A 13,137-nucleotide genomic window follows, 5' to 3' on the forward strand; every position below is an offset into this window, starting at 1 on the left:
TGTGTGTTGTTCACACCTGGTGTGATGAAATGGAACACAACGTAGGAACCGTGATGCTTAGAAATGTTCTCCTTTTCATAACCTCTGTGATCTTCCTCTTCTGCGGTTCTTGACTCACCTTTAGTTGTAAAAAAAAAGATAAAAATGGGGCAAAATATTAAGAAAAAAGCTCCCAGCCTTTTGATAAAACATTATGGTGGAAAAAAAATCACTAAGAAAACATCATTCCAGTAGTAAAACATGGTAATGGCAGCATCATACTGAGTAAAGAGTTTAGCAGGAAGATGGATGGAGCTAAAAACGAAATATTTAAACAATTAGTTTTAATATTATATAACTATTAAAACAGTGGCATATGATACTCAGGATAAAATCGCTATTTTTCCTTTTAGTAATTTTTTTTATTGTAAGATTAAAATATCTCGTTTTATTAGAAAAATCATATCTGTGCCAAACCCTCATAAATGTTGTTATAAAGTTTAATTTCAGTGTAAACTGGCTCTCTGACACAGATCCAGTTGTTTCTTTTGCATATTATGGCTCTATTTATGTAGATTTTAATAAATTCAGGCAACTCATTATCTTCTTGTAGCCATTTCTTAGCATATGTAGTTTAACATACATCTACCTCATTTTCTTGTCTATCCATTTTTTAAGAAAGAATGTTTACACCATAGGAACAGTGTCTTAGATAAAAGATGTAAAACCCTGATTAACATAAAAAAGAAGCTAAATCTACATTCCCCGATAAAATCAGCATAAATTACATTTTAATGTTGAGACAAAATGTGTTTTTAAATAGTAAAAGAATGCATGAGCAAGAAATAAAAACAAACAAGATGATAAATTCTGGTTCTACTGTGTCAGCAGGGCTTTCTGTCCTGATTGTTATTGCCAGGAGAGCTGCAAAATATCTTTTTCAGATCTTTAACCTGGCTCTGCTGTGAAGCTTTGATTTATCTCATCAGACAGTAAAACCATCCAAAAAGCAGCTCTTTGTAGGCCTGTTTTTCCATTTCACTCAAACCTTCGTTTCTTTGTGTGACTGGCTGTACTTTGGGCTGTTCAGCGAGACGTCAGTGGATTTATAGACAAGAAAATCCACAAGTGTTGAAGGCTGATGTAATTTCATCTCTTCAGATGGATGGGACGTTCCCTCCATGTGAAATGGAGGGAACGTCCTCCATTTCACATTCTTTCTTTCCTACATCCTTCCTTTATTTCATGTTTATATTCTACATTCCTTTCTTCCTACCAGTTTCTGTTTTTTTTTTCCTGATTCTATATTTTTTGCTAATAATTGTCCATTTCTCCTGAACATTTTGAACTTGAATAGTTTATTCTATAACACGAAGATTAAGAACTGAGAACCTGGAAAAGTTCAGTAATTTCATAGTAAAGATGAGTAGAAACTAATGTTTTATTATGTTTAAATGAGTGTGCATAAAGTGATAATATTTATTACTTTTTTCGGTTAGACTTGGACTCTATGTGGCGTCTTAAACCGGATAAACTTCAGCTCTCTACTAGGCTGCAAAGGAAGAGTTTGTATTTAAGTAATTATATAAAGAAACACCCCAACACAGTGGGTGTATTTTAATTATTTCAAATCATTTGATTATTCCTAACTTCAGAGTAGAAAACAACTTAACTGGTTCAGCACTTTCTTTGTAGGCTTAGCTGCTTCTGTGGTGTCTGTAGCTGGACATGTTGGCGGTAAAAAAGATGATCAAACACCTTGAATTTAAAATTTGTTTGAAGACTTTCATTTTTTCTTTATGATACCACTTTTTGTTGCAGTTCTTTAACTATAAATTTAGTCACCTCTTGTACCCTCCTGATGTCGCTAACGACACCGTTGACTATTTCAATTATTTTAATTAACAAACTGAATTTGCTAAATCATTTTTTTATATAAATAGCATGTATTCTTGTCTTTCCAATTTTGAACCGTGTTTAAGGGATGACACCTCTGTTTTATGCCATATGTTAGTTACTGCAGAGACAGAACTGCTAAATTAAGATGCACAGACACTTCATGCAACTTAAATAAGAATAATAAGTAATATATACATTAGAAACAATATTTTTTAAGGACTTTTTTTCTTCTTTTTAAATTATGCTTATTATTGCTGCACCATGGTCTTGTTGCCTCGCATGAAGAAGGTCCTGGAAATATATCTCAGCCTGGGGTCTTTTTGTTTGCATGTTCCCACTGTGCAAATGTGGGTTTATTTCCAAATGCTCCAGCTACGTCCCACAGTCCAAAAACACAACTGTTTGGTTGATTAGTGATTCTAAACTACCCTTCTGACCCAGGTTGTACCCTTTCTTTTAACCATAGGCTGCTGGAAGTAGGCACTAGCCCCTGTGACCCTGAAAGTAAATGGATGGATCTTAAAAATCTTTATGCTTTTATTGCCTTCTGTCTATAGTGTTCAGAGTGATTGTTTTATACTTGAATGTGCATCAGGATGCATGAATAAATCTCCTTATTCATGAAATGGCTGAGAAGTTTTCATATTTAGTAGAAAGATGTTTGATCTATATGCTTTGGGGTTGAAGTTTAATAAAACCTTGTTTTTTTTATTAGTTTTAACATTGAATTTTGGGTGTATTCTTTCTTTTATTACACTATATGTAATGCTAACATAATTTTACTGATGGCTTGAGCTTCAGTGAAAGAAAAAGTTGATTTCTCCTGAAAAAGGAAGTATTGTGATTCTTTGTGGTAATTCAAACGTCAGTCAAAGAAGTGAGGAGGAGAAAAGCAGAAAGAGACACAAAGTGTGAGAGGAGGACAGAGGGAGGGAGAAAGGAAGTGGGATTGGCACAAGCAGCGCACAGGGAGGAATGAGGGAGATTCAGGGGGATGGAAAGAGTGGGAGGGGAGGCGGAGGAGAGAAAAGAGAGGGATGCAGTTGGATCGTTTCTTTTCCAGGATTTTGTCTCCGTGCTTCAGTGGAACTTTTTCTTTCTCTGGAAAAAATCTTCTTCATCTTTTCTCCCCAATTCTTTCCCCTCTGACTCAGTTTTTCTCCCTCTCTTCATTTATTTTCTCCGTCTCCTAACCCGTCTAGTGTTTTCAGCTTGTTGGTCAGTCTTTTGCTCTAAAACGTTTTGTCCTTGTCCGGACACTTCTTTCGATGGCCCGTCTTCCTCACGCTGTCTTCTTTCAGGATGCATCTCTTCAAGGCGTGCTTCACCAAAACGGTACCGAGGCAGAAAGATAGAAGCTGGAAGGAGCACAAATGTCTTCAGATTTTACTTTTACTGTTGTTTAGTTTGTAATGTCTTGTTGTGAGATTACAGATCAGAATGTGTTAATTTATGATTTAGTTCATTATTTCTGATTTCTTTAGCTAACTTTTCTGCAGGTGCATACTCGGTTTTAAGTGTTTTGTTTTCTGCAGAAAGCAGAGTCCAGGAACAGCAGAGGGAGCATCGACAGAGAAGACGGCACACTACAAGCACCGGTCAGTGTAACAGTGTCCAAAATATACTTTTTATTTATGTGAACCGTGAGCTTTCAAATGATCTGTTATTAATAGACGAACAGGTCAAACGGGGACAATGAGGATTTGCTGGAAAGAGAAAAAGCTGAGGGAGGATTTCATTCATGAGAAACGAGAAATCATAGGGAGAGCAAGCAGAGAGAGTATTTCTGTCTGTCTGTGTCCCTACATACCAACCACCTAACCACAGAGCACCCATGGGAACGGGAAACTCAGAGAAAACTGCTTTTTATGATGTCGCTGAAACTCAGCTTCTGCCTGATCTTTTCTCTTCTTTAAATACATTTTCTCTCTTTTTTTGGTAAAATAACATTAAACTCTGTTTGTCTCTGTTTGAACAGGGTGGAAGTCAACATATCTATCAGCCTGTCGGCAAACCAGGTACATAAAATAACTCTTCTGATACACACTGATTAATATAAAATTAAGATTTCAGAATTTAATTAGAGAAATAATGAATTATTATTTAATGCCCTTACTATTGTTAGTATGCTGAACTTATTATTTTTTACATATACTCCTTACTTATCCAGATATAAATTCTACTCTCTCTTATATCATGGTGTATTACTGTTATCTTCTTTCTAAACTTCTCCAAGTAAATCATGAAATGTTTTTCAGTAGGTGCAGAGTGAATGTCACAGAAATTACATAATAAATACCACTGGATACATGCATGAGTGCTTTGTGTAATGAACGAATTAACCAATTAATACATGCATGGATAAGGGAATCCATTCCCGCATGAATGCATTGAATAAACAGATGAATGAATGTATACAAGAAGAAATAATGAAATTAGTTCATGAAAGAAATAAAAAAAATCTTATTTTATACCACGGATATAGAATCTCTTCTGTAAATCTGTGCCATGCAAGATCATATTTTGATGAATAATATTAAACTAAAAATACACTTAAAGATATAGATGTTCAAATATATAATAAGATAAAGAAAATTGTTTTATTTAAAAAAAAAACAACAACAGGTGTTTACTCTGCTGATGTCTTTGTCATTTTGATGCCTTTTAAATTCACTAGTTTGTGTTTGTTCAGAACATGTAGCCCCCCCTAAGAAGCCCCCCCGTCCTGGGGCTCCGGCTCACCTCCCCAACCTCACTAACCTCCCAACAGTGGACAGCTACAACGATGGAGTCAAGGTGAGCGTGAATGCAGGCGTCACTCTAAGCTGCAAAATAAGAGAAACTTTAGAAACAAAATCATAGATTTCTTTCAGTATATATAAATAATTGACACATTATGTTTATGGGATGTATGCTGTGTCTTGTCCTGTTTAGATGCGATTGGCTTTAATGTGCTTTCCTTTTTCTCTCCTCCCTCTTAAAACTTCATTTCACTTTAAACCTGTTTCAACTTTTTCTCTCATTCCTGTTATTTATTTATTTTTTTTGCATCCATTGACTCATTATTAAATCACACAACTCTCTTGTTTTCTCACCATACACTCTCTATTCTCTTTCATCTTCTTAACTCCTTGTAGCCGTGGAGGGTAAGCAGATCTATGTGTGTCTGTTACTGCCGTAGAGTTAGTTAGCTGCTAGTTACCATCACCCCATCTAAGTGCTGAGTGATTTCTACACTAGAGAGCAGGACAACTCATTTTTATCCACTTGTTTAACTTTGAAAATGTTAATTTTATCATTTTTTAAGTCCATCACTCCTAGACAAGGCCTGAGAGGGTCAGAGTGTCAGTCCTTATCATTGTATTTAAGATAAACATGGTCACATGACAGTTTTACCTCCAGCCTTGGACATCCAGCAGCACGGCAACCATTGCAGGATTTAAGTCTGAACTATAACTTAAAGAACTAAGATTATGGCAGCATTTAGCTAAATGTCAGGACCAAGACCTGTTCATTTGATTCCTATAAGTGTCGGCACTCTGCAAATAATTTGTTTGCATTTAATTTTCTATAATAGTGAGTAATTTTATGTTTTTTTTAAATCTAACAATTGCAGTTTTAAAGTTTCATTTTTCTTTACTTCGTAAGTTCATATTTTGCTTGTCATGGTTTAACTACATCATTAAAACATTATTGATAGGAAACCATGACTCCAACTCTGAAGTCTCTTCAGTGTAGTGAATCATATATGGTGTATTTAAAGGAGTTTTAATAAATGATATCCAGTCTTCTTTATTCATTCTGCTTAGCAACAAGCGGCTGCTTAACATCTTCAAAAACTGATCTGAAAGAGAAACTTTACAATATTTAAGGGATATCTGGATACCAGAAAATATTTTGTTTGGAAAAAATGCATCTAGAAAGTAAGCAACTTTTTGAAACAATGAATTTTTATGCCTAGAAAAAAAAAAAAAAAACTAGAAATGCCTTTATGTTCTCAATTCCCACTGGGAGATCTTTAGGTTCCTTAAAGGGATAGTTCGGTATTTTTGACATGAATCTGTATGGCATCCCCATCACCAGTGTCATGCAATCACACTGACTTACCCCTGGCAGCGTCCTGTGAGCAGAGTTCTCGTCCAGTTTTGGTCAAGCCAAAAGTAATCCGGCAGGTTTGCTAGACCCAGCGAAATAAAACGTTTCTCTTCCCAAAACATTATGTGTTCAAAAGAGTGATATTTTTGCATCCCAAAAACGTTGTAGTGGAAAAAGTCACACGTCGTTATCAATTGGTCCTATTTTCTCTCTGTTCGTATCAGTGCGCGCCGTCATTCAGACAGCTAGCTCAACAACAGCCAGATGCATGTCTCCCTCCGCCTAGCTCCTAGCTGGGCGGAGGGAGACATGCATCTGGCTGTTGTCAGGTTAGTAGGCCCTAGCTGTCAGAATGACGGCGCGCACTGATACGAACAGAGAGAAAATAGGACCAATTGATAACGACGTGTGACTTTTTCCACTACAACGTTTTTGGGATGCAAAAATATCACTCTTTTGAACACATAATGTTTTGGGAAGAGAAACGTTTTATTTCGCTGGGTCTAGCAAACCTGCCGGACTACTTTTGGCTTGACCAAAGCTGGACGAGAACTCTGCTCACAGGATGCTGCCAGGGGTAAGTCAGTGTGATTGCATGACACTGGTGATGGGGATGCCATACAGATTCATGTCAAAAATACCGAACTATCCCTTTAAAGCCAATATTCTAAAAAGCTTCTTATTTCTGTGAGAAAAAATATTTGCAAAGGAGGATGACTTTTTATTGTTTGCATTCATACATTTTACTAACATCCTGCTTAAAAACATCTTTGAAAGTATTACTGTTTGCATTCTGCTCAGTCCTTATCAGAGACCAAACATGGAACTGATTTATTTGATAAAAATACTTTTCTTTTAAGCAGAATGATCAGTTTTCTGTTGGCAATAATAAGTAGCTGTTACATAAATGTTGCCATTATTCATATATGGAAGGGTTCTTGCTTATCTTTTTAGCACTAAATAATAATGATCCCAAGTGGGGATAATCGTGATTGGTGCAGCAAAGGGATTGGATTAAATAACCAGTCTTCTTCCCATTCCTTTTGAACAAAGACTTTTCCCCCTTTATTTCTACATAGTTTTTTGTATTACTATTATTGTCTAATGTTTAAATAAAATACAATAATAAAAAAAACTGGTTTAGCACCAATGCCTCTTTCTGTGTAAAAAAAAAATCAGATTTTAATATGAAAAACTGATAAAGTTTTATTTTTAGACTTGATTTTAGACTTGATATTTAATATTTGCAGTTTTCTGTCTCTACAATACGATGATATTTCAATTTTAAGAGCAGAAATAACCCAAAATACCAGCTAGGCCTTTTAACTAATCTGTATTAACACTTCATCGCTGTAGAAATTTAATCTAGTTATAGCAATTAGAGCTACTAACAGCTTACAGCACTGAGCTCTTTATTGTCTGTTTTTGTACGATCTGTGACCATACTGCCCCCCAGTGTTTAGTCTCTGTACTGCAATTAATGCCACCTGAGCATTTAATCCTTCGTCTTTTGATAATCTAATCACAGAAATGCATCTTTGTGAGATAAACTAACTAAATCTACTTGAGGTTGTGGTCATGACCTCCTGCTCATAATGTGATAAACTGATACAGTTACAGCCACAGGAGATCAGCCCACCCCCCACAGCCAACTTGGATCGTTCCAACGACAAAGTGTACGAGAACGTGACGGGGCTGGTCAAAGCTGTGATCGAGATGTCCAACAGGATCCAGCCTGCTGCTCCTGAGGAGTACGTCCCCATGGTCAAGGTACGGGACAGTTTTCCACATGGCCCATTTAGTCTGGATAAAACTTATTTAAAAGGGAAATCAATCAAATGTGGATGTTATTCTTTTCTTGACAGGATGTTGGTTTGGCTTTGAGGACTCTACTGGCAACAGTGGATGAAACGATTCCTGTGCTTCCAGCCAGCACACACAGAGAGGTACACCCATCCACAGGTTTCATAAAAATGCATTTTGACGCTCTGATCATTAAATGTAGAGCAATCATGATTGATCTTAACCTCTTAAAACCCTTAAGTGGGAGCAATAATTCAGAATGCATAAAATTCCACTGGTAAAATGTTTACCAGCAGGTGGAGCCATTGTGCGCAGCTTCAAGCTGACACCAAAAGTTCCATACCCCACAGCTCTGGAACTGTTATAGCTAGAGGTCTGAAATTTTCTGCATTTTGTGGTTGACATGATGTAGAACAAATATAATACAATAAAACCTGCCTTTTCTGAAGAATATCTTTATTACTGCTGTTCAATAAAGACCAATAATTTCTGAGAATAATAAAAAAAAAAAAAACTTTGAGTCATGTTTGAACAGATGCAGGTTGGTCTGCGTTCTAGTCACCCAATTTTCATTTATATATTAGGAAACTACAGGGTGTTGGCTTTCAAATAATGTATTGCACATGTAATTTGGGCTTACAGTTCCTAAGTAATTTGCTTTTCCATTTGGGTATGCAAGATAGGCAAGGATTACCCAAAATGAGGTGGATTTTAGGAGGTTAACAGGAAATGCTTCATAGCACGTGAACTTTTTCAGAATTATATCACTTTTAAGTCACAATCTATATAGTGTTTTATGTGATAGACCAAAACTAAGTGTCTTTTTGTCTTAGAAATAAAAAAAAATAAAAGGTTTGGACTGCATATTTGTTAAACCGCATGCCTGAATGAAAATAAGCACCATTAGACATCATTCAGTAATCCAGATGTCTAAAGTTTAACTTGATTAAATTCAGCTTCTCTGTGAGGCCCTTGAGGTGGTTAGAGAATATCATTAAACAAACAGCATCATGAAGATGAACAAAGTCAGATCCAGTAGAAAGTTTCTGATTCTAAAGTGACAAAATGTTTGAAAGTTTAAATAGTAGAAAAAGAAGTCTCTGTATGAGCGTGTGGGTGATTTATTTCTGACCAACAGATTGAAATGGCCCAGAAGCTGCTGAATTCCGACTTGGCCGAGTTGATATCAAAGATGAAGCTGGCACAACAGTACGTCATGACGAGGTGAGAACAAGCTGGATGGAAATGATTTCCTCCTGGGACATGTTTTTGTCTTTATATGGATGCAGATCCTAAAGGTTTTCTTTGTTCTGGGCAGTTTACAAAAGGACTACAAGAAGCAGATGCTCATGGCTGCTCACGCTCTGGCGGTAGATGCCAAGAACCTGCTGGACGTCATCGACCAATCACGACTCAAGATGATCACCCAGCTCCGCCCACAATAGTCCAGGATCAGGACATGCCAAAGAGCATTGAGACCAGTGGATCGGCTCACAGACCGTTTGGCGGATATCTGTGATGGGTAGATGAAAGCAAGGGATGGATGTTTGGACTGCAGACTTGACTGAAACAATCAGCCCTCATCTGAAAAAATCCATGACTTCCTTTCTATCCGGAATCACTCGTGGTTTTATTCCATTTTTCTATTTTTTACATGTTGGCTGATGTATCCAGAGAAACACTGATTAAAAAAATCGGAAAAAGAGAAAGGAAATAAAAGGATTTGAAGGACATCACAAACAGTGGGACTGAAGCCATGCTGAAAGGACAATGAAGACGTTTTGTATTTGAACTGTGCTTTTGTAACTATATTGTTAATGTTATGCCTTGATTATTGCAGTATGTCTATTAGATCCACAGTCTTCCTGTTCTATGAATAATTATTTACAGTAGAGCTGCCCACTGAAGTCATAACATCTCATTTCCCCTGCTTAAGATCGCTTATCTCAGGTGCCATTAAAGCAGATTTTCTTTTTTTTTTATAGCAGTTTTTTTTTTTTATGGAAAACAAGCTAAACTTGCTGCATGACACTTTTATAAGTTAACTTCACATTAATATACAAAGAAAGTCTATATTTAACAGAAAACCGAGTTATGAACTATGAGGAAAGAGAGAAAATACGAGGGGGAGGATCATATTTTTATCATTTTAAATAAAATAAATCAACTGCTGTCCTACTTTTAAAGCTCTCACCAAAATAAATGTTTTAAATTAATGTCTGCACATTTTGTCTTTCAAATTTAAAAGTTTTTCTAGTTGTACCAGAATATTTTTGGCTAACCAATCATTAGTATAACGAGCCAATGATCAAAATTATAGAAACTAAATATCTTTTTTTCCTGTTTGCCTCCCGCTCTGCACAGATGTTTTCTTATTTTTCCCCTTGTTTAGCATCTTTATCCGTTACCTATCCCGTCCTTTTAGCTTCTCACCGCTTCCCTCCTACCTCTCATAAGCAGTTCTCACATGAAGGAAACACATGTAAAGTTGCTAAACCAAGCAAATAAAACAATATTATGAAGCAGAATTATTTTTTTTTATTGGTGCTTTTGAAGTAAAGTCACCGGTGCACCATTTGCAATAATCATGACATCATTTAACATAATTTTAGGAGTTTTGGGTTCTCTTATGTTTTGTAGGAATCATCAGGTCTTGGCTTTGAATAGCCCAGAATAGAAACACTTTCATAATGTTCCTTTTCTGTTGCAAGTTTGCAGCTGCATTTCACCTTTGCTAAAAGTTAGAAAGATGGTCATGGTGCCAATAAGCTTTTAGTTAAGCTAAGCCTTTGCCAATTCATTCCCTTTTTTCAAGCCAACAGTTAAAGCTTCCCTCTATTTTTTTTAACCAGTAACCAAATGGTTTTATAACCATAGACTTAATTAAACCAACAGGTGATTGGTTTTCATCGTCCATGCTTGAAGTTGATTGGTTTAAGGTGGACATGTGAATTCAATCCTGGTTAAAAGTGTTTGATATCAATTCAATAGAAATAAATGCTGATCCAACTTCAGAGGATACAGAGATGAATAAATGGTTCAACTCTTTCCACCATCTTTATTTGTTTATTTGTAAAATGATATATGCAGCAGTAGCATCAGCAGGTTGAAGGCTTTGCAACAAACAAAGAAATATATATATATATAAAACCAATATTTTAAATTGAATCTTAAAGAAGAAACATGAATTCGTTTGTCTTACCCTTATGTAATGGGATTGTAAGTCAAACAGGTTATTTACTACAGGAAAATCACAGCATTTTGATCAACAAAACCCACAACCTGAACTTTCTACTGGTAAGATTTCAAGACGATGATTTCCCCTATGATCCACACAAATTAAAATAAAACAGAATCGGATCGCCTTAGACTCCAAAAGAAATATAAATAACGTGAAATGTAAAAAAATATGTTTCCGCCCGGTTTCGAACCGGGGACCTTTCGCGTGTGAGGCGAACGTGATAACCACTACACTACGGAAACCGTTATGTGTCACTGGACACAGAGAGTATAAGACGACATACCGACATACTGATTTCTGGTGACCAATTCTTTTGCCTTTTCAGTTGTATTTTGATTACTCTTTGCATCCTTATTGACACTTGGGTAACGCCATTTATGGTCTCTGGTGAGATTTAGGGATTTTGAGAGCGCCGTTTCCCCTGTTCAATGTTGCAGTTAGGCTTTTCGTTTCATAATACATATTCCATCTACTCTTAAAAAGATATTTGATACCAGTTATATTTTTCCACTATGATTAAAAATCGCACCTATGCAGCTTTGTGTCTATGTAGGAATATTTTGACATTTCCTTTAAAATGTGCAATAAATTAGGGTAGCCAATTCTCCTTTAAAAATGTAGCTGACCCTATTTAAGAAACAAAATTAGCTGTCTAATCTAATTCAACTTGAACTCAAATATATTTATAAAATGAATTCATACATGAGGAAAAATAAATTGATAAGGTTGGTTGTGACGAGACATTTTCCCTTATCCAATTTTTACGGCGTTGGCAACCCTAGTCCTTAAGGTTCATTTTTGGACTAGAACAGGGGCAACGATTCTGCCGCAACATTAATTCACCCGTTAAAGTATGTTATATCCTTGATTTAGCTATGGTTCGTCTGTGAACATTAACTTTACAAATGTCAAATATGCAGTTTTGGCTCTCCGTCATTTCAAACCAGGGTCCAGCCCTCCCTGGGAAAAAGGCATTTGATCAGACAAAATGAAGACATGCCAATGAACCTTCTACAGGAGCTGCTGATCATCTACTTTTCCTTTGTCGAGTTGGTTTTGTGCAGATCTATTTTGGCTCTACAATAATTTGGTCTGCTGGTAGGACTGACCTCTCCACCCAACTTATTTGCTAAAAGGCGGCGCCAAAAGAACAGTTAAATAAAAGACATCACCACAGCCCATTAAATTACAAAAATATATATATTTTAAACCTGATCATCTGCTCATCTCCTTGATTTTCCCATTTATATATAAAATTAGAAAAGTTCATTTCTATTAAGGAAAGGTTTTATCAAAGATCCACAAACTGAACCGAAAGCCAAATACCTATTCAGGTCAGTTTTAAAAAGAAAACATGTATAACGAAACACCAAGACTTGTCTTTATTAACATGGTTGAAGCTTCTAAGATCTACTTTGTTATATTTAACTAGGTTCCTTGTACAAAACAAAAAATCTAATTTGTCCTGGAATTTAAATGTATGAAAGCAACTGGTGGTTCCTTAATTTCAAATGTTTTAGTCTCTTTTCTAAATAATTTTAAGGATCTAGCTTCTTCAGTTTGGCAATAAACTTAAAATGTGCTCATGGCCCGATGATCTAAACGCTGTACTACTATTGCAATTTGATATAAAAGGATAGATAATTTTTCATGTTCTGTACAGGTGCTGGTCATAAAATTAGAATATCATGAAAAAGTAGATTGATTTCAGTAATTCCATTTAAAAAGTGAAACTTGTATATTATATTCATACATTACATACAAACTCATATATTTCAGATGTTTATTTTGTTTAATTTTGATGATTACAAATGACAACAAATGAAAATCTCAAATTCATCATATCAGAAAATTAGAATATTACTGAAGACCAATAAAAACAAAGGATTTATAGAAATGTTGGCCAACTGAAAAGTATGAACATGAAAAGTATGAGCATGTACAGCACTCAGTATTTAGTTGGGCCTCCTTTGGCCTGTATTACTGCAGCAATGCGGCGTGGCATGGAGTCGATCAGTCTGTGGCACTGCTCAGGTGTTATGATAGCCCAGGTTGCTCTAATAGTGGCTTTTAGCTCTTCTGAATTGTTGGGTCTGGTGTATTGCATCTTCTTCTTCACA

At 35.9% G+C, this 13,137-nt stretch overlaps 1 protein-coding gene and 1 non-coding gene across 19 annotated transcripts in view; one reads left to right on the forward strand and one right to left on the reverse strand.

The window, feature by feature from the left end:
• Nucleotides 1-10,304, forward strand: part of ptk2aa (protein tyrosine kinase 2aa) — a 95,975-nt gene extending 85,671 nt beyond the window's left edge. For 13 of the 18 annotated variants that reach the window (XM_038279404.1, XM_038279405.1, XM_038279397.1 and 10 more), the window contains 8 exons: nucleotides 3,414-3,476; nucleotides 3,857-3,896; nucleotides 4,571-4,674; nucleotides 5,016-5,024; nucleotides 7,588-7,743; nucleotides 7,839-7,919; nucleotides 8,915-9,000; nucleotides 9,095-10,304. In XM_038279404.1, coding sequence (XP_038135332.1) covers nucleotides 3,414-3,476; nucleotides 3,857-3,896; nucleotides 4,571-4,674; nucleotides 5,016-5,024; nucleotides 7,588-7,743; nucleotides 7,839-7,919; nucleotides 8,915-9,000; nucleotides 9,095-9,221 — 666 coding nt within the window. In that variant the 3' untranslated portion in view covers nucleotides 9,222-10,304. The remainder of the gene's footprint in view (nucleotides 1-3,413; nucleotides 3,477-3,856; nucleotides 3,897-4,570; nucleotides 4,675-5,015; nucleotides 5,025-7,587; nucleotides 7,744-7,838; nucleotides 7,920-8,914; nucleotides 9,001-9,094) is intronic. The other 5 variants (XM_038279394.1, XM_038279408.1, XM_038279409.1 and 2 more) reach the window with 1 other exon arrangement.
• Nucleotides 10,305-11,186: 882 nt separating this feature from the next.
• trnav-cac lies at nucleotides 11,187-11,259 on the reverse strand. The gene has a single exon. It is a non-coding gene; the product is annotated as a tRNA-Val (tRNA).
• Nucleotides 11,260-13,137: the final 1,878 nt, after the last annotated feature.

Source organism: Cyprinodon tularosa, unplaced genomic scaffold (assembly GCF_016077235.1).
Source record: "Cyprinodon tularosa strain WSP-4 unplaced genomic scaffold, ASM1607723v1 ctg15, whole genome shotgun sequence".
NCBI lineage: Eukaryota > Metazoa > Chordata > Actinopteri > Cyprinodontiformes > Cyprinodontidae > Cyprinodon > Cyprinodon tularosa.